At 42.5% G+C, this 27153-nt stretch overlaps 1 protein-coding gene across 2 annotated transcripts; it reads left to right on the top strand.

Moving 5' to 3' along the window:
* The first annotated feature begins 1533 nt into the window (after nucleotides 1–1533).
* LOC129818608 (polypeptide N-acetylgalactosaminyltransferase 9-like) lies at nucleotides 1534–25315 on the top strand. 2 transcript variants are annotated; one of them, XM_055874684.1, is made up of 10 exons: nucleotides 1534–2586; nucleotides 8066–8255; nucleotides 8365–8531; nucleotides 8800–8974; nucleotides 10412–10609; nucleotides 17639–17756; nucleotides 19666–19851; nucleotides 19947–20180; nucleotides 21260–21427; nucleotides 21505–25315. In XM_055874684.1, the coding sequence occupies exons 1-10, from the start codon at nucleotides 2346–2348 to the stop codon at nucleotides 21649–21651; spliced, it is 1824 nt and encodes a 607-aa protein (XP_055730659.1). In that variant the 5' UTR covers nucleotides 1534–2345; the 3' UTR covers nucleotides 21652–25315. The 2 variants fall into 2 exon arrangements, with proteins under 2 accessions (XP_055730659.1, XP_055730660.1); XM_055874685.1 differs by lacking the exons at nucleotides 1534–2586; nucleotides 8066–8255; nucleotides 8365–8531; nucleotides 8800–8974 and adding an exon at nucleotides 12714–12837 and having other exon boundaries at nucleotides 10535–10609.
* The last annotated feature ends 1838 nt before the right edge of the window (nucleotides 25316–27153 follow it).

Here is a 27153-nt window from a genome sequence, read left to right on the forward strand (position 1 = left end):
GGGAAACACTTTTTTATTGTTAAACATAAAAGACTGTAAAAACACCAAACTGTTCCAAAGTATCCCATGTGTAATAGAGAGATATATGCGATCGTATACAAATACAAGCAAGGTTTGAAATGGTTATGTTTTAATCAAAAATAATATATTGTTGTGGTTAATTTGCAGTACAAATCCTTTGTAATTACGGATGAATCTAGTTGATGATCCCTGATTTGACCTATTGTCCTGTGCCCTTTGACGCATGATCAAGTAAGACAATATTATCAGTTGGCATTTCTGTTCTGTGCAGACATTTTCATTCCTGTCACTTTGCTGAAAATAAATACTGGTTTTGGTCACAAATCAACTTTTGTTAGAAACATTAACCTGCCCTCAGCACTTTTCACCCAGAATATAAAACATCTTATGAAGTCAGGTTTATGCTGATGGATGTAAAGCTGTACATTCATATTCTCTATGGATGATTTGGTTTGTCTGCATAATCAATTTCACCAAGCAAATAACAGTTTTGCTAATGTTGTTAGATGCAAATAAGGGATTTGGCAGATCCACATATCAGATTGAAAAGATTAAAGGAATGTGCTCAGACCATGACAGTTCTTGGATCACTTTGACCAAGTAAATAGAAGTATTGCAAGTATTGGGCCCTGGAAAACATGCATGTCTTTATTCTTGACTTTTGTTAGATTATGGTGCAGCTTCTTCAATGCATTATGCTACTGTAGCATTATTTAACAGCAAGCTTCAGTCCTTTATTACTGCAATATCATTTAGGTCTTGATGATATGTATTTTATTATTCAAGGAATTATGCAATTGTACACATCATGTGATAATGATTATGTGTGGGTGGGGATATTTATTCTCTCCATAGGTGTTTATTATCATTGGATGTTCTGGGACAAGCTTTATTTATTCCATATGATTTGAGCCCCCCCCCCCCCCCGGTCTAGACTGTTGACCGTTGCCCTGAGGAACAGTATGGGCCTCTGGGGTGGATTGTGTAATTATAGCAACGCACATTCAGCACCCGCCTGCTTTATGTGGGGTGCCCTGGGAAATAACTGTACAGCGAAAAACTACATCAGCAAAACTCCACAGAATGACATTGTGTACCTTCCTGGCTTTTTTCATGGTGTTTCCTAGAAAGCACACCAAACATCCTTGTTTGACCTTGGTGGCTTAGTTTCTTGATAATGGAAGTAGGCCCAGTCATGTTACCTTGCTTAATCAATAAGGGAAATAGGTTTAGATCACAAGGGTTCACAATAGATTACAAATGAATAAACATTTAAAGTACAATTGGCATTTTATATAAAGTCAGAGCTGCTGAAAGTAATTGGTGACAAATTGCACCAGATTATTAGATTTTTTTTACCTCAACTGGTTAAAAATATTAAACCAATTGTTACCTCAACTGATTAAAACGATTAAAACAACTATTGATCAGCTTTGAACACGGACTGTAATAGGGCTCTTTATGAGAGAGAGAGAGAGAGAGAGAGAGAGAGAGAGAGAGAGAGAGGGAGGGGGGGGGATATTCGTATTTTTTAAACTACATTGTTGGTTAGGGGCTTGTAAGTAAGCATTTCACGGTAAGGTCTACTACACCTGTTGTATTCGGCGCATGTGACTAATACAATTTGATTTGATTTGAGAGAGAGAGAGACCAGTAACAATAATGCTTTTATCTCTCTGTACAGACAGACGCAGAGAGCATCCGCGCGATATCGGACATACCTTGGGCCTTTTATCTATAGCCTTCTAAACAGTCTTCATCAAGCGAGCATGAGAAACTGCGAGTAACGATTACATTAATGTCTCATCAGTAACTCCTTGGTATTTTTTTTGTTTCATGATTTTTTTAAATCATCAAGAAGGGTGACTGAGTGAAACCAGAAGAGATAATATCTACTCTAGCTTCTTTTGTCATCAATTTTAGCCTACTACTGGCTAGTGGAAAACAAGCCCCACGTTTGCTCAATTGCGCGAGAGATTCTGTCGTTCTAACGATGTGGCAGTGTAAGCAGTTGGTTGGGGGTGCAGGAATTCGTCCTAAAATCTCTTCTCTGTTGAACCACTTTGGAGAGGATAACCTGTGCAATGGAATGGCAATGAGATTCAATTTGGGTGGATTGTTTTTATATACAGTCTTCTTGCCTACTATAATCCCTGCGGCGAAAGTGGTGCTGATGACAGGATATCTAATTTTCTGCGCGGGGGCACTGAGGTGGCTATGATGACGATACGTACCTTATACACATAAACAAAGATCGGTCACTAAACTTGGATTGTGCATGTTTTTCTATCACGGGTAGATGTTGTCGGTTTCCCTTCGGTTTCATGGCTGGCGCACGGCAGATAAAAACTTTGTTGACTTTAAACATCTGCATGTTTGTGGGTATTATACTGTTCTCGGTTTACTGCAGAATTCAGGATCGCTCAGAGGAACTCCTGAAGAACGGCAGGACCACTGTGCAAAGATCTAACCGCAGAAATGGAAAAGTTACTAACTTTGTGGAGAAGCAAGCTATTCTTCAGAGGCTTGAGCATCTTGAGGAAGTGGTCTACCATCAATTGAACGGTAAATGATTGATCCATGTGATCATGAACACCAAGAGTCAGCTTGGTGCAACTTTATTTCACCCCACATCAGTGCTTTATGAATTATTTTTATAGTGCCCCGACTGAGTAAATCATGCATTTTACAGTGTTTCTTTGATTTGCCACATCTCAGCTGTTGTACAACCCATGGGATTTGTCATTCGCTTAAATTGGAATAACCGATCAACCTGGCCCACATCCACCTCATCCATTATAGTCCCACTCCCAGCATCGCTTTCAGCCTAAATGTCTAATCTGCTTTTACATAATTCAAAAATAACCCAGACAAAGGGCTCTGTTTTTCTCCAAAAGAAAGGCATTATAAAAGTCTAATCCAGGGTTCCCCAACTGGCGGCCCTCAGGCCGAACTTGGCCCTTGGGTGATTTTATTTGTCATTTTTTTTAAATTGTTTGACATAAACGACTGTAAAAACACCAGCAAATCAGCTCCAAGTGATTTTCATTTTGGAAATATGTTCCCAAGTATTCCCACTAGGGTTGCACATTTTGTGGAATATTCAGAGGTGGAAACTTTCCGTGGGATTTAACGGGAATATATGGGAATTAACGGGAATATATGGGAATTAACGGGAATATATGGGAATTAATGGAAATATTTGCAAATTAATATTAATACCATTTAACAGTAGATGTTTTTTGCATTGGTTAAATTGACCTTATCATATGGAGACAGAAACATAAACCTTTTACCTTATCATAAGTAGTTAAAATAATTAAATCCTTCCAATAGAATTTTTTTTAAACAATTTAGTTAAGAATTGAACTTTAATTAAATAAATTGACTTTACATGGGATGATTTCACTGAACAACAAAAGAAAGGGAATATTGAATTATCCCCAATGATCCATTGCATCTCTCAAAAACGTTTTCAACATACATCTGTAAAATGATAGTCTAGAAACTAAAGCTTTGGATGTCTTCCTCTGAGGCTTCAATGTCTTCTTCCTGGACCTCCTCAATGTCCACCTCTTGAACATCAGATTCTGAGGCCTCATCTTCACTGTCACTTTCCAACCTGGTTGAGGATGGCTCGTTGTCAGGCTCAAAAATCCTCAAATTTGCCCAGATGGCCACCAATTGTTCAACCCTTGTATTGGTCAGCGTGTTGCATGCTTTGGTGTGTGTGTTCCCAAACAAGGACCAGTTGCGCTCTGAGGTGACTAATGTTGCTGGGTTTTGTAGGATGTTGGAGGCAACAGGGGAAAGAGCCTCAGATCCACAAAGTCCCTTCCACCAGGTGGCTGATGAGATATGTTGGCATGACTGCTGTATTGCATCTCCATCCCAAAGCCCTTGCTTGGAAGTGTACTTCGCCAGTCTGCCAAGAACCGTGGCCTCATCCAGGCAAAAGTTCCGAGACACGGAAGGGATGACACCAGAGGCCCTCTTGATCTCTGCACCAGACAGGATGCTCTTGCCAGCATACTTGGGATCCAACATGTACACTGCGGCGTGTATGGGCTTCAGGCAGAAGTCGTCACGCTTTTTGATGTATTTCAGAACTGCAGTTTCCTCTGCTTGGAGAAACAGTGATGTGGGCAGGGCAGTAGGGATTTATTCTCTTACATCTGCAAGCAGAGTCTGAACATCAGAGAGGATGGCATTGTCTCCCTCAATCCGTGCAATGGCTACTACTATAGGTTTCAGGAGTTTCAGGCTGCTTACCACTCTCTCCCAAAATACATCATCCAGGAGGATCCTCTTGATGGGGCTGTCCATATCAGCAGACTGTGATATGGCCGTTTCTTGGAGAGACTCATTCACCTCCAGGAGACATGATTCGGGTGGTGTTGTCAAACATGATGACAACATCACCCGAAACGGGTGTTGCTGGGCAGCTTCAATGTGGTGCTCTTATTCTTCTCACTTTGCTTGGTGAGGTAGATTGCTGCTATAACTTGATGACCCTTCACATACCTAATAATTTCCTTGGCTCTCTTGTAGAGTGTATCCATTGTTTTCAGTGCCATGATGTCCTTGAGGAGCAGATTCAATGCATCGATAAGGTGTTTGATTCATAATTTTCACCTCGAATAGAAGTAGAGGGACTTTTGTCAGAGATTGCTTGTTGTGAGCACTGAGGGAACTTTATGCACTTGGCCAGATGATTCTGCATCTTTGTTGCATTCTTCACATATGATTTGGCACAGTATTTACAAATGTACAGAGCTTTTCCTTCTACATTAGCTGCAGTGAAATGTCTACATCAGATAGTGCCCGTGGCATTTTCCTGTAAAGATTAGAAGAAAATTAGTAAAAAAAAAACAAATACAATTCCATGTACAGATAAATCAAATAGTTAAGCAGTTAGATTAAACAACTCCTTTGTAAGATAAATGTTTTAAAATGAAACATGTATGGAAACAGGTGAATTAACACAGTTAGCAGGCTCAGTTAGCAGGCTCAAGAAAGCTAAAACCCACATGGTAGCAAAAACTAATTAGCAGAAATTGTTAACAAGTGTAAAATGATTTAAAAACACACTTTGCTGTAGGCTACTATTTACTAGTTAACAAAAAAATCATGTATGTCATATAAAATATATTCACCCCCCCAGTATTGTAATCAAAACTTACCAGAAAGCATGTAGTCCTTTGCTCAGACAGTGGTGTGGTCGTGTGGGCTCAATAGCATCTCATTAGTGTGCAAGATCTTGAGAATCAGCTGTACATGTGACGGAAGAATGTACTGTGCATGCAGAGGGTTGCTATCCAATTGAGTTGGGGATAGTATAACCAAAACATACCACAAGACCTAGAATTACCTTATGTGTATCCCACAAAAAAGGTTCACTGTTATAAGCTAACTTTTTTGATGAATTTAAGCAAAATTCCCCAAATTCCCGGGCTTAACTTCCCTTGGAAAATGTCCAGAAAAATTACGGATATTTACCGGAAAGTTTCCGACCCCTTGCAACCCTAATTCCCACGCATAATACAGAGATATGTGATCGTACACAAATGTAAGCAAGGTTTGAAATTATTCTGTTTTAGTCAAATATGATATCTGTTTTGGCTTCTTGCGGTCAATGTGCAGTCTATAAATTGTTTGTAATTATGTTCTGGCCCCCAGACCATTCACTCAAGAAAAAAATTTAGTTGATGATCCCTAGTCGAATCCATATGGAGAGTTATACTTTATGTTTTATATAAAATAACATTCCAGATAATTAACACTATTACTGTATATACAATGTGTGATTGGCCAGACATTTGTTTGTTTGTTAAAAAATATATATATATTATTTGTCACATGATCCGAATACAACAAGTGTAGTAGACCTTACCGTGAAAGGCTTATTTGCCAGCCCTTAACCAACAATGCAAATTTGCTAAATAAACTAAAGGATAAAATAGTAACACAATAAAATAACAATAATGGGGCTATATACAAAGGGTACCGGTACCAAGTCAATGTGCAGGGGTACAGGTTAGTCAAAGTAATTTAGGTAATATGTGCATGTAGGTAGGGGTCAAGTGACTATGAATAGATAAATAACAGAGCGTAGCAGCAGAGTATGTGAAGAGTGTGAAGGAATGTGAACGTATGTGTGTGTGTGTGACATCAATACGCATGTGTGTGTGTGTTTTGTGTGCTGGAGTGTCAGTGTAGTATGTGTGAGTGTGTGTTTAGAGTCCAGTGAGTGTGCATAGAGCCAGTGCAAGGGAGTCAGTGCAACAAAATAAATAAAAAGACAAATAAAATAAGGGGGTCAATGCAAATAGTCAGGTGGCCATTTGATTAGCTGTTCAGCAGTCTCATGGCTTGGGGGTTAAAGCTGTTAAGGAACCGTTCGGTCCCAGACTTGGCGGTCCCGTACCGCTTGGGTGGCTGGAGTCTTTGAAAATGTTTAAGGCCTTCCTCTGACACCACCTGGTAAAGAGGTCCTAGGTGGCAGGAAGCTCGGGCCCCAGTGATGTACTGGGCCGTACACATTACCCTCTGTAGCGCCTTGCGATCGGATGTCAAGTAGTTGCCATACCAAACAGTGATGCAACCAGTCAGGATGCTCTTGATGGTGCAGCTGTTGAACTTCTTGAGGATCTGATTTTTTCAGCCTCCTCAGGGGGAATAGGCGTTGTCGTGCCCTCTTACAACTGTCTTGGTGTGTTTGGACCATGATAGGTCCTTCGTGATGTGGACACTAAGGAACTTGAAGCTCTCAATCTGCTCCACTATAGCCCCGTCCTTTTCCTGTAGTCCACGATCAGCCCCTTTGTCTTGCTCACGTTGAGGGAGAGGTTGTTGTCCCGGCACCACACTGCCAGGCCTCTGACCTCCTCCCTATAGGCTGTCTCATCGTCGTCGGTCATCAGGCCTACCATCGTCGTGTCATCGGCACACATCATGATGGTGTTGGAGTCATGTGTGGCCACACTGTCATGGGTGAACAGGGAGTACAGGAGGGGACTAAGCACGCACCCCTGAGGGGCCCCCATGTTGAGGGTCAGCGTGGTGGATATGTTGTTGCCTATCCTCATCACCTGGGGGAAGCCCGTCAGGAAGTCCAGGATCTAGTTGCAGATGGAGGTGTTCAGTCCCAGGGTCCTTAGCTTAGTGATGAGCTTGGAGGGCACTATGGTGTTGAACGCTAAGCTGTAGTCAATGAACATCATCCTCACGTAGAGGTGGCCAACACTCTTACTGGAGAGACACTAATAAGGTGCTGAATCAGATTTGTTTTAGAGGACTGTCTGGAACAAAAGCCTGCACATCCAGTAGCTCTCCATGAGAAGGGTAATGTCCATGGCCCCTCTTTTTAGCATCTAAAATAGTTAGCAACATTCTCTTTGAGGAGCTTAATTGGACTCCACCACAAAGCAGTTTAGGAGGATGGATGCTGTCAGCCTTAATTGATGGGTCTCAACCTTGCTGTAAACAAATGTAGAGGACAAAGTAGTTATCCTGAAATATCACCTCTTCTTTTGCTGCACAAAACAAGCAGTCCCAAGAAGAAATCTCTATACCCCATGATCCTGAGGTTATATATCAGGAGGTCACTGATGTAATGCAAGCCAGTTGGGGACATTTCTGCAGCAGGTTTGACGGTTATATCACATTTACTGATTCCTTTCCTTATCCAATGTGGTGTTGTATGATGCATTTGCTTTATAAAATCCCCCCCAAGGGACAAACTAATTCAATCAATTTATTCAACCAATAATTGCTTGAACTCATTCCCAATGTTTTGACTATGACACTCATAATTCAGTGTTTAAATGCATAATCAGTTCAGAAGTTGGATTAGCAAGATGCCAGGTCCTGCTGTAATACTGACAGTATAAGCCATTCTACTCACAGTACAAGTCAATCACCCTGTCCCCTGTCCCCCTGTGTATTAATTCCCACCAGTAAAGTCTAGATGAATAATAATAATAGCCTTCAGTTTCCTTTATCCCCCAAAATGAGTCTGACATTTTCCTCGGACTTTCCACAGGTCTGGGAAAGTCGGTTGGGGTACTGGAGGGACGAGTGGGCCAGGGACAGGGGCAGGCCAGGACCCCTGCAACTCTGAGAAGCCCTGTCCGCGACCCAGATGGGGGAAAGTACGAAGAGTATGGCTACAACGCACAGCTGAGCAATCAAATCCCACTGGATAGATCCATTCCTGACTACAGGCCGAAAAAGTAGGTCCTAAACCCTGCCCTCACAGCTTGTAAACCAGAAGGTAACATAATAAAGCATTATGAGTTTAGGGTACTGATGTGACAGCTTCTCACTAAATTGTGTTGACAGGTGCAAGCTGATGACTTACCCAGATGACCTCCCTCAGATGACGGTGGTGTTCATCTTTGTAAACGAGGCCTTGTCAGTGATCCTACGGTCAGTCCACAGCCTGGTCAATCACACACCTGCACACATCCTCAAGGAGATCATCCTGGTGGACGACAACAGTGACAGTGGTAAGACAAAGGCTTTTACAGTGTGTGTGTGTGTGTGTGTGTGTGTGTGTGTGTGTGTGTGTGTGTGTGTGTGTGTGTGTGTGTGTGTGTGTGTGTGTGTGTGTGTGTGTGTGTGTGTGTGTGTGTGTGTGTGTGTGTGTGTGTGTGTGTGTGTGTGTGTAAGAGGGAGAGAAAGAGCGCAAGAGAGAGAGAGAGAGAGAGAGAGAGAGACTTGAAATTATGGTTTTCTAGTTTGAGCTCCAACACTTGATTATTCTTGTTGTTGTAGTGGAACTAAAGCTGAATCTGGATCAGTATGTGAATAAGCAGTACCCAGGTCTAGTGAAAATGGTGAGAAATAGCAGACGGGAAGGACTTATACGGGCCAGAATCCTTGGCTGGAAAGCTGCCACTGCACCAGTTGTTGGCTTCTTTGACGCACATGTTGAGTTCAACACAGCATGGTGAGGAACAGCTTCTTATTTCCCCTCAGATTGACACTTGAAAAGGAGTTTAAAATAGTCTCATGCATTATCATCAATCAGATGCAGATTCCTCCCAACACTGAGGTGCCATACGTCCGCCATATGTCCTCCAATATCTAGCTATATACTGTACTATTTTAAGCCTGGAATTCATTACACTGAGATCTGCTGACAGTGTTTGTGCAACTGACAGAAGAGCATTTTTATTTGAAAATCAGAGGTATTCCTTTCTCTCAGTAATGGAAAGACAAGAGGGTACAGTAGTCACCACAATCCATCTTCACCACACCACTTTAGAAAGAGGAATTCATTCAGGAAAGGTGACAATCTCTCAGAAGTTAACCCTTTTTTTTCCTAAAAATGATATTGCAACTGTGAAATGTAGACTCCTTAACTGCACTCATATTGCAAAAGTTATGTCCACAATGGAAATGATATCTGATTGCATCAGTCAAGTTTTACACTGAAAAACCATTGAACACACCATGCGTCCCATGGGTCGTTCCATGTCATTTCAGTAAGCCATGACACCCACCATCTGAAATTGTTTCTGTAGTTAGAAACAGATAAGATTAGCATTCCTGCAAAATTCTTTTGTTGAAATATAATCTGATCTCTGAGAAATTAAGCTAATTGATTGCACCCAAATTGTCCATTTTAATATATAGGATTCATATAATATTAACTAAGTATAGTACCTAACATCCAATTTGGTCCAAACTTTTTTCAAACATTAGAGTAAGACATGAAGAATCCAAAGACATGATCAAAAGCACCCCACGCACCCCTGCACACCCCATGCCAATCCCAATCCAAAAACAAGTATAACATGGCCAATTTGGATGCAATCAATTAGCTTAATTTCTCAGAGATCAAATTATATTTCAACAAAATAATGTTGCAGAAATGCTAATCTTATCTGTTTCTAAAAACAGAAACAATTTCAGAGCATTCTGAGACTGTGGATGTCGAAATCCTCTTTCTTGTGCTTTTTTAGGTGGAACAACCCACATGTGAGGCCATCAGTGTTTCACTACAGTTGTAACACATAGAACTGCTAGCTACAGTACATAAATGACTATTTATTTGGTTTTGTTCTCTGGAACGGATGTGAAATGGAAAATAAGCTGTCAAGTGTAAGGGAAGATGAGAACTGTACAGTACCTTCCTCTGCTAGCAGTGAGGATTCAGGATGTTTTGTTGATGATGATTAAACGCTTGAACAGACTGCGGTGGCCCCATTTTCCCCCTGGGAACAGATGAGATGACAGAAACATGATTTACTGTCATGCTTTTCCTATCATGTCAGCATGAACACCACAGTGTACAGTTACCAGTAAACATCTCAAGCACCTTTAGAATATTTATAGAGATAGAAAATGTGACTAAAATGCATTTCCTTTCCTCCTTTGACAGGGCAGAGCCAATTCTAACCAGAATCAGGGAGGATCGAACACGTATTATTCTACCGTCGATCGACAACATCAAGTACAACACGTTTGAGGTGCAGCAGTATGCTAACGCGGCCCATGGCTACAACTGGGGCCTGTGGTGTATGTACATCACCCCCCCTCAGGCCTGGCAGGACAGAGGAGATGAGACGGCCCCCATCAGGTATGGGAAAAGTACAGTATGTCTCTCGGACATTATTGGGGCAGTTCTCTGATGCAATATTCTGCAATACATTTTCTATCGATAGTCTACACCCCTTCTTATTCACATTTTCTTGCATTACAAAGTTGGATTGAAATAGATTTAATTGTAATTTTTGTCATTGATCTACACAAAATACTCCATAATGTCAAAGTGAAAAGAAAATTCTACACATTCTTTGAAATGAATACAAATTAAATAAGTATTCACCCCCTTTTTTTAGGCAGGCCTAAATTAATTCAGAAGTCAAATTTGGCTCAACAAATCACATAATAAGTTATATGGACTCACTCTGTGTGAAATAATAGGGGTTGATGTGATTTTTGAATGACTACCCCTTCCTCTGTCCCCCATACATCAACAACTGTAAGGTCCGTCCCTCAGTCAAGTATTGAATTTCAAGCACAGATTCAACTACAAAGACCAACAAGCTTTTCGAAAGCTACATAAAGAAGGGCAATGATTAGTAGATGGGTAACAACAACAAATCAGACACTGAATATCTCTTTAACCATGGCCAAGTTAATAATTATGCTCTGGATGATGTATTAAAGCACCCAGACACAAAGGTGTAGTCGTACTTCTGAATTGAGCTCTATTGCAGGAAGGTATGCTTAGGGATTAAGGCCGGGAATAGCCAGGGACCTCACAATAATATCACAAAACTTAAGTGCCGATATGATGTATTGAGATTCCCACGATTCTATATGTATTGCGATTTCATACTGTGATTTTATTGCGATTCGATGTTTCAAACATACTGCTCACCATATGCCTGCTGTAAAGGTACAGCACAAGAGAGCCATGAGAAAATGAGTTTGCTGAAATAAAAGTGCTGAAAACAAATTGGCTCCCCATTTAAAAAGAAGATGATCAAGCTATGAAGGAAAAATAGTGGAGTTTTGGTGCAGGTACAACCAACTAGCGCCAAATTATATTGCGATATTGTCAAAATTATATGATATACAGCGTCGGCTGAAGTGGTGTAAAGCTCGCCGCCATTGTACTGGTTCCAAGATGGCGTAGCAGTCGGACGTGTGTTTTGTCTTGTCCCGTGTAAATATCGTTTTATATATCGTTTTCCTTGTTATTTCATATATATTTTAATCTCACTTTCCATCTACGGACCGAATATGCTCTCCTGCAACCCGCCTCACCCAATGTGGTACGGATCTGCTATTTTTATACTTTAGAACCGAAACCCCCATCAGCAGCTAGCCAGCTAACTAGCTACTAGCTAGTAGTCAGTTAGCCACTGCTGGCGTTCTTCACCGTTAACTCGGACACCAGCCAGCCTCAGCTCGGTCAATACCTGCCTGTCTGCACAGCGCAATATCAACCCAGAGCATATCGGACTGGTTTTTCTCTACCACATCTTAGGAGTCCTACCGCAAGCTCTGAACCTTTACACCAGATCTTCGCAGCATACTTAGCTTCAATCCGAGTGTCTACCCCTGGCTAACATCTCTGTCCCGAAGTAAGCACCAGTTAGCCTTGAGCTAGTTTCGAGCTAGACCCATCTCCCGGCTTGCCGAAGAGGCTACCTGTCTGAATCGCCGTGTCTCCAGCTCGCCTAGCGTAGTAGCGACTACTGAATTGGCTCCCTGATTCACCTAATGCTACTCATTGGACGGTATGATCACTTGGCTACACATGCCTCTCCCTAATGTCAATACACCTGGCCTAACTAGTGCCTCTAGAGACAAAACCTCTCTCATCGTCACTCAATGCCTAGGTTTACCTCCACTGTACTCACATCCTACCATACCCTTGTCTGTACATTATGCCTTGAATCTATTCTTTCACCCCCAGAAATCTGCTCCTTTTACACTCTGTTCTGAACGCACTAGATGATCAGTTCTTATAGCCTTTAGCCGTAGCCTTATCCTACTCCTCCTCTGTTCCTCTGGTGATGTAGAGGTGAATCCAGGCCCTGCAGCCCCCAGCACCACTCCTATTCCCCAGGCGCTCTCATTTGTTGACTTCTGTATCTGTAAAAGCCTTGGTTCCATGCATGTTAACATCAGAAGCCTCCTCCCTAAGTTTTTTTCTCTCACTGCTTTAGCACACTCTGCCAACCCTGATGTTTTAGCCGTGTCTGAATCCTGGCTTAGGAAGGCCACCAAAAATCCTGAAATTTCCATCTCCAACTTCAACATCCGATCACTGTATCTGTACACAGCCAATCGGTAAATAGCACATCCAACTACCTCATCCCCATATTGTTATTTATCTTCTTGTTCTTTTGCACCCCAGTATGTGTACTTGCACATCATCATCTGCAGATCTATCACTACAGTGTTAATGCTAAATTGTAATTATTTCGCCTCTATGGCCTATTTATTGCCTTACCTCCCTAATCTTCTACATTTGCACACACTGTACATAGATTATTCTATTGTGTTAGTGACTGTACGTTTATTTATGTGTACCTCTGTGTTGTTGTTTTTGTCACACTGCTTTGCTTTATCTTGGCCAGGTTGCAGTTGTAAATGAGAACTTGCTTTCAACTGGCCTACCTGGTTAAATAAAGGTTAAATAAATAAAAATACCAAATAAATAAAAAATATGATATGATATACAACATCTGCTGGAGTGGTGTAAAGCTCGCCGCCATTGTACTCTGGAGCAGTGGAAATGCATTCTCTGGAGTGATGAATCGTGGTTCACCATCTGGCAGTCCGACGGACGAATCTGCCCAAATGCATAGTGCTAACTGTAAAGTTTGGTGGAGGAGGAATAATGGTCTGGGGCTGTTTTTCATGGTTCGGGCTAGGCCCCTTAGTTCCAGTGAAGGGAAATCTGAACCCTACAGCATACAATGACATTCTAGCAGATTATGTGCTTCCAACTTTGTGGCAACAGTTTGGGGAAGGTCCTTTCCTGTTTCTGTCACGCCCTGACCTGTTCCTGTAATTGTCTCCCCTCCCTCCAAGTGTCGCTTATTTTCCCCAGTGTATGTATCCCTGTGTTTCCTGTCTCTCTGTGCCAGTTCATCTTGTATGTTAGTAAAATCAAATGAAATAAAAGTTTATTTGTCACGTGCGTCGAATACAACAGGTGTAGTAGACCTTACAGTGAAATGCTTACTTACAGGCTCTAACCAATAGTGCAAAAAAGGTATTAGGTGAACAATAGGTACGTAAAGAAATAAAACAACAGTAAAAAGACATGCTATATACAGTAGCGAGGCTATAAAAGTAGCGAGGCTACATACAGACACCGGTTAGTCAGGCTGATTGAGGTAGTATGTACATGTAGATATGGTTAAAGTGACTATGTATATATGATGAACAGAGAGTAGCAGTAGCGTAAAATAGGGGGTGGGGGGGCACACAATGAAAACAGTCCGGGTAGCCATTTGATTACCTGTTCAGGAGTCTTATGGCTTGGGGGTAAAAACTGTTGAGAAGCCTTTTTGTCCTAGACTTGGCACTCCGGTGCCGCTTGCCATGCGGTAGTAGAGAGAACAGTCTATAACTGTGGAGGCTGCGGTCTTTGACAATTCTTGGAGCCTTCTTCTGACACCGCCTGGTGTAGAGGTCCTGGATGGCAGGCAGCTTAGCCCCAGTGATGTACTGGGCCGTACGCACTACTCTCTGTAGTGCCTTGCGGTCACAGGCCGAGCAGTTGCCGTACCAGGCAGTGATGCAACCAGTCAGGATGCTCTCGATGTTGCAGCTGTAGAACCTTTTGAGGATCTCAGGACCTATGCCAAATCTTTTTAGTTTCCTGAGTGGGAATAGGCTTTGTCGTGCCCTCTTCATGACTGTCTTGGTGTGTTTGGACCATTCTAGTTTGTTGTTGATGTGGACACCAAGGAACTTGAAGCTCAAGTCAACCAGCATGATTTTCCCGTACTCCTTTTGCTATTCTCTTTTTGATAGTCTTCCCGGTTTTGACCCCTGCCTGTCTCTGGACTACTTTCCCGCTTGCCTGATCATCCTGCCTGCCCTGACCTTGATTCTGCCTGCCCTTCAGTACCTTTTGGACTCTGAACTGGTTTTGACCCGTTTGCCTGTCCACGACCATTCTCTTGCCTTACCCTATTGGATTAATAAATACTGTAAGACTCCAACCATCTGCCTCCTGTGTCTGCATCTGGGTCTCGCCTTGTGTCATGATAGTTTCAGCATTACAATGCCCCTGTGCACAAAGTGAGGTCCATACAGAACTGGTTTGTTGAGATCGGTGTGGAATACCTTGACTGGCCTGCACAGAGCCCTGACTTCAACCCCATCAAACACCTTTGGGATGAATTGGAACGCCACCTGAGAGCCAGGCCTAATTGCCCAAACATCAGTGACCGACCTCACTAAGGCTTTGGTGGCTGAATGGGAGCAAGTCCCCGCTGCAATGTTCCAACATCTAGTGGAAAGCCTTCCCAGAAGAGTGGAGGCTGTTATAGCAGCAAAGGGGGGATTTTGGAAAGAGATGTTTGATGCGCAGGTGTCAACATACCACTTGGTCATGTAGTATATCGTCAGACATAATATCCCGATATGTAACTGTATAGATTTTTTCCCCCAACACTATTAGGGCTGCCGCCATGAGGTCATTAGTGATTTTAAAACAGCTACAAGGTTCTATGACTGTGATGGGAGAGAACTGAGGATGGATCAACAACATTGTAGTGACTCCACAATAATGACCTAAATAACAGAGTGAAAAGAAGAATACAAATATACAGAATATTCCAAAACATGTGTGGTGGAAATTCAACACCAGGGACACCTGAAGTCAGTATTACATGAATCCCTCTTTATTATCACGGAGAGGTTCACCAACTCAATCCAAGCTTGATGCTACACAAACAAGTCATATACAGTAAGCATGATTTACATGTTTCATTATTCATTTTTAATGTTGGTTCCTGCATGTGACTGACTGATACCTCACAAGGCTTTTTCTTTCATAGCTGGGACCTTGAAACTGAGATGCTCCTTTTGTGCCTTTTGGTTACCAGAGCAATGTTCTGGGCGTACTGCCAAATTGCTTATCAGTGATATTATGGTTTATTCCTGTGTGTAGTCAATCCGTCACTCGCATGAACCCAACCAAGACATGTAATTACAAAGCAGCATTATTCTAAACATATGACCATCATTAAGTTTGCCGATGACACAACAGTGTTAGGCCTGATCACCGACAACGACGAGACAGCCTATAGGGAGGAGTTCAGAGACCTGGCCGTGTGGTGCCAGGACAACAACCTCTCCCTCAACGTGATCAAGACAAAGGAGATGATTGTGGACTACAGGAAAAGGAGGAACGAGCACGCCCCCATTCTCATCAATGGGGCTGTAGTGGAGCAGGTTGAGACCTTCAAGTTCCTTGGTATCCACATCACCAACAAACTAACATGGTTCAAGCACACCAAGACAGTCGTGAAGAGGGCACAACAAAACCTATTCCCCCAGTAGACTGAAAAGATTTGGCATGGGTCCTGAGATCCTCAAAAGGTTCTACAGCCACACCATCGAGAGCATCCTGACGGGTTGCATCACTGCCTGGTATGGCAACTGCTCGGCCTGTGACCGCAAGGCACCACTGAGGGTAGTGCATACGGCCCAGTACATCACGGGGCCAAGCTTCCTGCCATCCAGGACCTCTATACCAGGCAGTGTCAGAGGAAGGCCCTAAAATTTGTCAAAGACTCCAGCCACACTAGTCATAGACTATTCTCTCTCGACCTCCCGGGTGGCGCAGTGGTCTAGGGCACTGCATCGCAGTGCTAGCTGCGCCACCAGAGTCTCTGGGTTCGCGCCCAGGCTCTGTCGCAGCCGGCCGCAACCGGGAGGTCCGTGGGGCGACGCACAATTGGCATAGCGTCGTCCGGGTTAGGGAGGGTTTGGCCGGTAGGGATATCCTTGTCTCAGTATGTAAAATGTAATAAAAATGTATGCACTCTACTGTAAGTCGCTCTGGATAAGAGCGTCTGCTAAATGACTAAAATAATGTAAAATGTACCGCACGGCAAGCGGTACCGGAGCGCCAAGTCTACGTCCAAGAGGCTTCTAAACAGCTTCTACCCCCAAGCCATAAGACTCCTGAACATCTAATCAAATGGCTTCTCAGACTATTTGCATTGTACCCCCCCCCCCCCCCCTTCTACACTGCTGCTACTCTCTTTTATTATCTATGCATAGTCACTTTAATAACTCTACCAACATGTAACCGGTGCCCCCGCACATTGACTCTGTACTGGTACCCCCTGTATATAGCCTCGCTTTTTACAATTATTTGTTACATTTTTTTAGGTATTTTCTTTAGACTGCATTGTTGGTTAGGGCTTGTAAGTTAGCATTTCACTGTAAGGAATACAACTACACCTGTTGTGCATGTGACAAATACAATTTGATTTGTTTTGATACACACAGAGAACATTTCCATCACACATGCAATGTATGCAACGAGGCACTGAAGTAATACTTTATAAAACATGGCAAAGGAATACACGTTTTGGCCTAAATGTTTGGGGCAAATCCAACACAACACATCAGGCAGAGTAACTGCCTCCTTAAATTGCTGTCTAGCGATGATCCCCAACACCTTGACAGAGCTTGAAGTATTTTGAAAAGAATAATGTGCAAATATTGCACAATCCAGGTGTGCAAAGCTCTTATGAGACTTACCCAAGAAGACTCACAGCTGTAATCACTACCAAAGGTATTTCCAACATGTTAGTGTTTTACATATTAGTGTATATTAGTGTTTTATTTTTCATTACTCAAAAACAAATGTTGGAATTTGTCTTCCACTTTGACATTAGAGTATTTTGTGTTGATCGTTGACAAAGAAATGACAATGAAATCCATTTGAATCCCACTTTGCAACAGAATAAACAGTGAAGAAATCCAAGGGTGTGTAGGCTTTCTATAGACAGAAAACGTAGGCTTGAAAAACAGGTTCTTAAAATATACAAGATGTTCCAACTCGCTTCTGTACAGGGTATGCTGCTAGGCCTTAATCTGTTATTTCTCCGTTCAGGACCCCTGCCATGATTGGCTGCTCCTTTGTGGTGAACAGAGAATACTTTGAAGAGATTGGCCTTCTAGACCCAGGCATGGAGGTGTATGGAGGAGAGAACATTGAATTGGGCATGAGGGTAAGTTTCTAAGTGGTACATGCTTAAACTAAGAACTGATCAATACAGTATGTTCTGTGGTCCGTTATGTGTTAGTCATTACAATGTGATTATAAAGCAAGAAAATCATTATGTAATTGTGACTGGAGAGTTCAAGTGTTTGTGTGCTGTAAGAGATGAATGAAGTTCAATTAAGCTCTGTCACAGTAGGATGTGGGTGGGATTTAATATGAATGTAACGGCAGCAAATTTTTCTCTATATTTTGGCCCTGATCCAAATAGATTTCAATATCTTTTAAAAAGGGATAGGCTGCCATTATATGAAGTATGATTCAAAACAAGTTTAGTTTGAAGTTTTAAGTCTCGTGCACAAGCACAGTGAAATGCCTTTCTTGTCAGCTCGTCAACACCCAACAACTCAGTAATCTTTATCAATGTAGTACTAAACATAACAAAAGGTAGAACAAAAACACACAAGTAATAGAAATAAGAAGAACACAACAAAGTAAGCACACTATATACAGGGTCAGTTTTACCATCAAACACAATGGAATATTCAATCCGATCATTTAACTTAGGTCCTAAAATAATTTGTGACTTGGCATCAAATGGCATGTCATTAAAACATATGGGTCTGTTCTGACTAAATTCTCTCCCTGCATGTTTTGTTTGGCTCTGCTGAGATCATTAAGGAATCATTAGGCTCTAAGCATACAGGGAGACCAGTTGGCATGAATATGGATGGAAGTTATCCTGCACTGCACCACCTGGTATACTGCTGAATAACAAAAACATGCCCTTATAGTGCACCACCTGGTATACTGCTGAATAACAAAAACATGCCCTTATAGTGCACCACCTGGTATACTGCTGAATAACAAAAACATGCCCTTATAGTGCACCACCTGGTATACTGCTGAATAACAAAAACATGCCCTTATAGTGCACCACCTGGTATACTGCTGAATAACAAAAACATGCCCTTATAGTGCACCACCTGGTATACTGCTGAATAACAAAAACATGCCCTTATAGTGCACCACCTGGTATACTGCTGAATAACAAAAACATGCCCTTATAGTGCACCATAAAATGGTCTGTGTCAGGTGATTTGTCCATCAGTTATTTCCCAAAAGCCTGGACCCACTTGAATTCCCTTTCTTTCTAATACTATAACTGAGATAGTTTAATTGTTTTTGGGAGACAGGAATATTTTGGTTTGTAGACTGTAAAAAAGTCTGTAGTGACGTTGATGTGGAAGTTGTGTCCCAGTGTGAGAACTGAATGTGTTCCAGAACTCTGCAGTCATCTACCAGCGTCCCACTGACACACAGACTTATTTCACACTTCCGACGTGATCGTTATGACGTGAGCAGCAGTGTGCGGGAAACGAGAGGAGACAGTAGGACAGAGACTGAAGGGGGGGGGAGAGGGAGAGGGAGAGAGAGAGAGAGAAGATGCCAGGTTTGCACCTATTACGCTGAGAGGGGAATAAAGTACAAAACATGTGGTCCAGGTAATGGAAACAGTGGGAAAGGGAGACAGCACAACAACAGAAACCCAATGAGAGACAGCTGATTGTATCAAAAGAGATCTAAGCCAAATTATAGTTTTGTTAACCCTACAACACCTCTCTGTGCTGTGCTCAATGCACGGGAGTGTGAAAAAAAAAATCTGGCAAGACCACCAGTACAGTATAATCTACACCCAATGAAGTGGCCCTTTGCCTGAAAAATGTCCTGGCAATTGCAAGGTGCTAACAGCTTTCCATGTGCATGTGGGCAATTGCCTCGGCGGCACCTCTCTCAACAAGATTTATTTTTAGAACATAATGCTATATTACTATTGTGATCAGGCTTATTTATTTTTTCTTTCTTTCTTTCTTTCTTTCTTTCTTTCTCTTTCTTGAACTGTCTATGTTATGTCTCAGGTATGGCAGTGCGGGGGGAGTATGGAGGTGTTACCGTGTGCTCGGGTGGCACACATTGAACGCACCAAGAAACCCTATAACGACGACATTGATTACTATGCAAAGCGCAATGCCTTGAGGGCAGCCGAGGTGTGGATGGATGACTACAAATCGCACGTCTACATGGCCTGGAATATCCCCATCAACGTGAGTCTAGGCGTAGTTCCCCAATATTCTACAGCTCAATTGCGTCTTAACTGGTCATTGATTTTGGTGCTGTGAATTGTTTTCTAACTCAACAGAACGCTGGAGTTGATTTTGGAGATGTTTCTGAGAGAATCGCCTTGAGGAAGAAATTGCAATGTCATAGTTTCCAGTGGTACTTGCAGAATGTGTATCCAGAGATGCGAGTGTACAATGACACCATCACCTATGGTGAGGTGCGAAACAGCAAGGCCAGTGGCTATTGCTTAGACCAAGGACCTAACGATGACAACAGCGCGATTCTCTACCCGTGTCATGGCATGACATCTCAGGTCAGGAAAAGTTCTTAAAACCTTATATGCTTGAATGCATAGAATTGTAATCCTCTTACACAAGCTCTTATGTTAGTTCAGGAAAACATTTATAACTATCCCATACACTCTGGCCCCATGCAGACGTCCACAATATATTATGCATCCCCACCCATTTGCGTTGAAGCCCTTCCATTGTTCATCTCACAGTGGTTGTTTGTGCTTTCATATACCTTGCTTTAGCATGGTGATTCAGTGAATTCCAAATGAATTGGCTTGGCACAGGGCAATTTGACAAGGTTACCTCTACTCAGAATAGTGCAGCACCACCTGTGATGGGCTCCAACATCCTCTCTGGCATCTAGTTTCCTGAGTGTTGTTCACCGTGAATAATTCAAACTGGATTTTGTAATCGTCTGTGCCCTTACTTGTGACATTCACTGGATTGAAGCTGCGTTTGTCGTGTGAAATGAAATAGGGATCAAGCTCACAATGTCAAATGACAATGAACCCTTCAGATAGACTGGGTCTCATTTATAACAACATGTACTCACCTAAGGGATCTGGTCCATAAACAATTTAGCTTTCATCAGCATGGCACATACATAAATGCACATATCCCTGTGGTATCTATCAAGTCTACATTGTCGTTAGTATTTCAGTCAATTACACAGCAAATGTTTGTTGGACATCTCAACAGTAAGATGGGACAGGCCTTGCATTGGATTTGATTGAAGTTCAATAAAGCTGGATTGAAGGCTTATTGGTCATATCTCATCTTTCGTTTCAAGATGGCCTTTCCACTGGGTAGTTGTGGTTCAGCTGTTGAAAGAGCAGGCACTGGTTTGACAGCTCTTGTTCAGCTCAAGAGGCACTATGACCTTTTGTACTCAAGGTATAGAGAAAGATCTTTCTCATGAGACAGCTCAAGGATTACACAATAACATGTGCCATTCCTATGTGTGCAGATGTATTCAACAAGTTTTGTATTGTCCAACGACTACTGTATGTAGGTGTCTGTAAAGATAGTATTGGTGTATAACCTTTCATATATTTTTTCGGAACTTGACGTTTACTTGGCATTGACGTGTTTCTTTTAGCTGGCTCGTTACACCTCAGAAGGGCTTTTGCAGCTTGGTCCCCTGGGCTCCACTACGTTCCTGCCCAACACCAAGTGTCTGGTGGACGAGGGACGAGGGCGGACGCCAAGTCTCAAAAAAGTTGATGGAGCGTCACACTCATCACAAAGGCTTTGGGACTTCAGTCAGGTAAAACTTCAAAATGTCACTGTATTGCTTTTTAATACTGCAATTATAACCACAGCTTGTTCCTCTTCCCTCTGTAGAACGGCCCAATAATCAGCAGAGACACTGGTCGTTGTTTGGAGGTGGAGATGTCTAAAGAGGCAAGCTTTGGCCTACGGCTGGTGGTCCAGAGGTGCTCTGGACAGAGGTGGACTATCAGGAACTGGATCAAACCACCACGACACTGAGGGCACAATATACAGGCCAGCTGATGTCTACAAAAAAGACATGGGACTCTTACCTTGTAGCACTAGGACTATCCTCTTTACAAATATTGTGTTCCTTTGGATTGAGGCTATAAACTCCATTGTCTGCTCCCGGAAAGGTCAAGGAATTTCAAAAGCATCTCAACACCAACCTTCCACAACTCAAGCATCTTAACAACAAGTTGTCACAAAGTATGGAGGATACCTATCCCTACGAAGAACCAGAGGATGTACCATAACCGCTACAGAGGTTGTCTATGACAATGATAGTTGCAGTCTGCGATACTTAAGGAGGTAATACAAGCGAACTGGCACATGTTGACGAACCAGTTCATTTTGAGTGTGTTTTGTTTCTGATTTCAGATTTCACGCCATAATACCTGAACACAATTATGTTCCTTCAATCATATCTGTCATCTGGAGGGCTAAATTATCTCACATTCATGGACAATAGAGGAACAAGGGAAAAACACAAATTGTACATAACTAGAATCGAATGATATGACATTAAACATTATGACATGTGTTCCTCCTTGACGAGTGATTTTGTATGAGAGCAGAATTTTTTACTATTCTTAATCATGAAATGTATTGTTTTCTCACCTCTACAGCTGGTTCCACATACATTTATGCAAAGGGCTGACCTTGAGTCTCCAGGCTCTCCAGTTATATGTACGTGTTTCACTCAGACAACATGTGAACTGTAATCTCTGTGATCAAGCACAGGGGAGGCATCCAGGTAGCCATTTGATTAGCCGTTCAACAGTCTTATGGCTTGGGGGTAGAAGCTGTTAATAAGCCTTTTGGACCTAGACTTGGCCATCTGGTACCGCTTGCCGTGGGGGTAGCAGATAGAACAGTCTGTGACTAGGGTGCCTGGAGTCTTTGGCATATTTTAAGGCCTTCCTCTGACACTGCCTGGTACAGAGGTCCTGGATGGCAGGAAGCTTGGCTACAGTGATGTACTGGGCCATACGCACTACCCTCTGTAGCACCTTGCGATCGGAGGCCAAGCAGTTGCCATACCAGATGGTGATGGAACCTGTCAGGATGCTCTTGATGGTGCAACTGTATCACTTTTTGAGGATCTGGGGACCCATGTCAAATCTTTTCAGTCTCCCGAGGGGGAATAGGCATTGTTGTGCCCTCTTCACGACTGTCCTGGTGTGTTTGGACCATGATAGTTTGTTGGTGATGTGGACACAAAGGAACTTGAAGCTCTCAACTTGCTCCACTACATCCCCATCGATTAGAATGGGGGTTTTTCGGCCCTCCGTTTCCAGTAGTCCACGATCATCTCCTTTGTCTTGATCATGTTGGTCTCTGACCTACTCCCTATAGGCTGTCTCATTGTTGTCGGTGATCAGGCCTACCACCGTTGTGTCATCGGAAAACTTAATGATGGTGTTGGAGTCGTGCTTGGCCATGCAGTCATGGGTGAACAGGGAGTACAGCAGAGGACTAAACACGCACCCTTGAGGGTTGAGGATCAGTGTTGTGGATCAGGGTGACAGATGTGTTGTTGCCTACCCTTATCACCTGGGGGCAGCCAGTCAAGAAATCCAGGATCCAGTTGCAGATGGAGGTGTTTAGTCCCAGGGTCCTTAGCTTAGTGATGAGCTTTGAGGGCACTATGGTGTTAAACGCTGAGCTGTAGTCAATGAACAGCATTCTCCCGTAGGTCTTCTTTTTGTCCAGGTGGGAAAGGGCACTGTTGAGTGCAATAGAGATAGCGTCATCTGTGGATCAGTATGCAAATTGGAGTGGGTCTAGGGTTTCTGGGATGATGGTTTTGATGTGCGCCATGACCAGCTTTTCAAAGCACTTCATGGCTACAGACTTTTAGGCAGGTTACCTTGGTGTTCTTGGGCACAGGGACTATGGTGGTCTGCTTGAAACATGTATGTATTGCAGACTCGGCCAGGGACAGGTTGAAAATGTCAGCGAAGAAACTTGCCAGTTTGTGAATGTTGATCTGTTTAAAGGTCTTACTCACATTGGCTAAGGCGAGCGTGATCACACAGTTGTCCGGAACAGCTGGTGCTCTCATGCATGCTTCAGTGTTGTTTGCGTCCCGGTTAGAGTCCTGCTCCTTGAAAGCGGGATTCTACCCTTTAGCTCAGTGCAGATGTTACCTGTAATCCATGGCTTCTGGTTGGGGTATGTGAGTATGGTCACTGTGCGGATAACGTCATCGATGCACTTATTGATGAAGCCGGTGACGGATATGATATACTCCTCAATGCCATCGGATGAGTCCAGGAAACATATTCCAGTATGTGCTAGCAAAACAGTCCTGTAGCTTAGCATCTGCGTCATCTGACCACTTCCGTATTGAGCCAGTCACTGGTACTTCCTGCTTTAGTTTTTGCTTGTAAGCAGGAATTAGGAGGATAGAATTATCGTCAGATTTGCCAAATGGAGGGCGAGGGAGAGCTTTGTACATGTCTCTGTGTGTGGAGTAAAGGTGGTCTTGAGGGTTTTTTCCCTCTGGTTGCACATGTAAAATGCTGGTAGAAATTAGGTAAACCGGATTTAAGTTTCCCTGCATTAAAGTCCTCGGCCACTAGGAGCGCCACCTCTGCATGAGCATTTTATTGTTTGCTTATAGCTTTATACTGCTTGGTGGTAAATAGACAACTACGAAAAATATAGATGAAAACTCTCTTGGTAAATTGTGTGGTCTACAGTTTATCATGAGATACTCTACCTCAGGAGAGCAAAACCTTAAGACTTAATTTTGATTTTGTGCAACAGGTGTTATTGACAAATAGACACAGACCGCCAACCCATGTCTTGTCGGAGGTTGCTGTTCTGTCTTGCCGATGCACGGAAAACCCAGCCAACTGTATATTATCCATGTCGTCGGTCAGCCACAACTCGGTGAAATGTAAGATATTACAGTTTTTAATGTCCCATTGGTAGGATAGTCTTGAACGGAGCTCATCCAGTTTATTCTCCAATGATTGCACATTGGCCAATAGGACGGATGGTAGAGATGGGTTACTCACTCGCCTACGAATTCTATCAAGGCACCCGGACCTGCGTCTCCTGTATCGGTACCTCCCTGTGTAGAACCTAGTTATGACAAGTTTTTGCTGTTTGGTATTCACTACCGTTGCAATATTTGAGATACTGAAATAGAGCATGTGCAACCTGTGCAAAACAATTTAAATTCAAGGTCAAGACAAGTAGAGCGAAGATGATATGTTGATGAAAAATGCATGAGTATCATGAGATGCAGAGGGTGATAGCTGTTCTTGTTTTAATCTTGCGTAGAGACTACCTCAGACTGAAGACAAATTCCCTCATCATGCTACACCAGAAGATACGTGCCTAACTCCACTTTCCCTCTGTAATAAAAGAGTAGGTTTGGCTCAGGGGGAGAGAGGATAAGTAGGTGGCAGAATGCAGAATGGACCTCAATATCCCTCCCAGGAGGAGACCGCTGGAATATAAAATGTCAAATTAAATTGGTGGTGGATATCTTTACACTATGATGAAAGCAAGCACAGTTCCCTGCTAGGCTTTAAACGTGACAATACCTGTTATTAAAGCTTTGCTGCTGTGACAGGTTTTTCCAGAAACTATATATTTCGTTCAGAAACATAATGGATGAATATTGATATGTTCATAGTCAAGTTGTAGACCCATGCATATAATATGTGTATTAAAAGCTTTGGAAAAATGATTCCATTTCTCATGGTGCCCATCTCAAATGCCAGATATAATTTGAACTTGAAATAATTCTAGATCTACAAAGTCTACAAGAGATAAATGTTATCTTAAATTTTAAAAGTGATAAATGATACAAGTGGTTTGGTTGGAGCAGTTGGAGATAACCCTGGGAAAGTTCTTCACCTCTGAGGTAAGTCCCACAGTGATCTGAGTTATTGATGTCCAAACCCTGGAATCATTCTCCATGGGACATAGCTTGGGTGAAACAGCTAGGAGGCTGGAGAAGGCTAATCAGAGCCCAGCAGGCAGTGTTATTGGGTACAGGGGAGGAGAGGATTTCTAACCTGATACTCAGAGTACTGTGACACACTTCCACTTGGCTACAGCCTGCCAGCACAGCCTGGAGCCACATCTAAAAAGCCCTCCAGCTATCTGAGCCCAATCTGCCTGTGTGTGTGTGTGTGTGTGTGTGTGTGTGAGAGAGAGAGAATTAGCATCTCCATAAATAACTGCTGATACCGTTTGAATAATTTAATCATTTTGAAAACAATTACAAATGTTTCTGTGACAGTGTATGAATTGTCTGGAAATCTAATACAAAAGCATATCTATACTGAACAAAAATATAAATGCAACATGCAACAATTTCATTGCTTTTACTGAGTTACAGTTCATATGAGGAAATTAGTCAATTGAAATTAATTCATTAGGCCCTAATTGTTACGATTGTCGTCTGGAGAAGGAGAGGAGGACCAAGGTGCAGCGTGGTAAGTGGTCATATTTTTAAATAAAATATGAAAACACTTGACAAACAACAAAAACAACAAACGAACAGTCCTGAAAGGTGAAACAAAACACTAAACAGGAAACAACCACCCACAAACAAAAGTGGGAAAACAGGATACCTAAATATGGCTCCCAATCAGAGACAACGATAGACAGCTGCCTCTGATTGGGAACCACACCAGGCCAAACACACAGAAACAAAAACCCTAGACCTACAACATAGAATACCCAGACATAGAATACCCACCCACATCACACCCTGACCAAACTAAAAATAGAAACATACAAAGCAATCTACGGTCAGGGCGTGACACTAATCTATTGATTTCACATGACTGGGAATACAGATATAGATCTGTTGGTCACAGATACCTTAAAGACAATGGGCCTCACAAAGAGCCTCAGGATCATGTTACGGTAATTTTGTGCATTCAAATTTCCATTGATAAAATTAAATTGCGTTCGTTGTCCTTAACTTATGCCTACCCATATCATAGCCCCACCACCACCATGGGGCACTCTGTTCACAACGTTGACATCAGCAAACCACTCGCCCACATAACGCTGCAGTTGTGAGGCCGGTTGGATGTACAAATTCTCTAAAACAACATTGGAGGCGGCTTATGGTAGATAAATTAACATGCCATTATCTGGCAACAGCTCTGGTGGACATTCCTGCAGTCAACATGCCAATTGCATGTTGTGTGACAAAACTGTGCATTTTAGAGTGGCCTTTTATTGTCCCCAGTACAAGGTGCACCTGTGTAAGGATCATGCTTTTTAATCAGCTTCTTGATATGCCACACTGGATGGATTATCTTGGCAAAGGAGAAATGCTCACAAACAGGGATGTACACAAATTTGTGCTTAGAATTTGAGAGAAGAATCTTTTTGTGCGTATGGCACATTTCTGGAATCTTTTATTTCAGCTCATGAAACATGCGACCAACACTTTACATGTTGAGGTTATATTTTTGTTCAGTGTAAATCAACAAAACTCAAAGCACAACAGTATTCTTT

The sequence above is a fragment of the Salvelinus fontinalis genome, chromosome 21, assembly GCF_029448725.1.
Source record: "Salvelinus fontinalis isolate EN_2023a chromosome 21, ASM2944872v1, whole genome shotgun sequence".
In the NCBI taxonomy this organism is placed as follows: Eukaryota; Metazoa; Chordata; class Actinopteri; order Salmoniformes; family Salmonidae; genus Salvelinus; species Salvelinus fontinalis.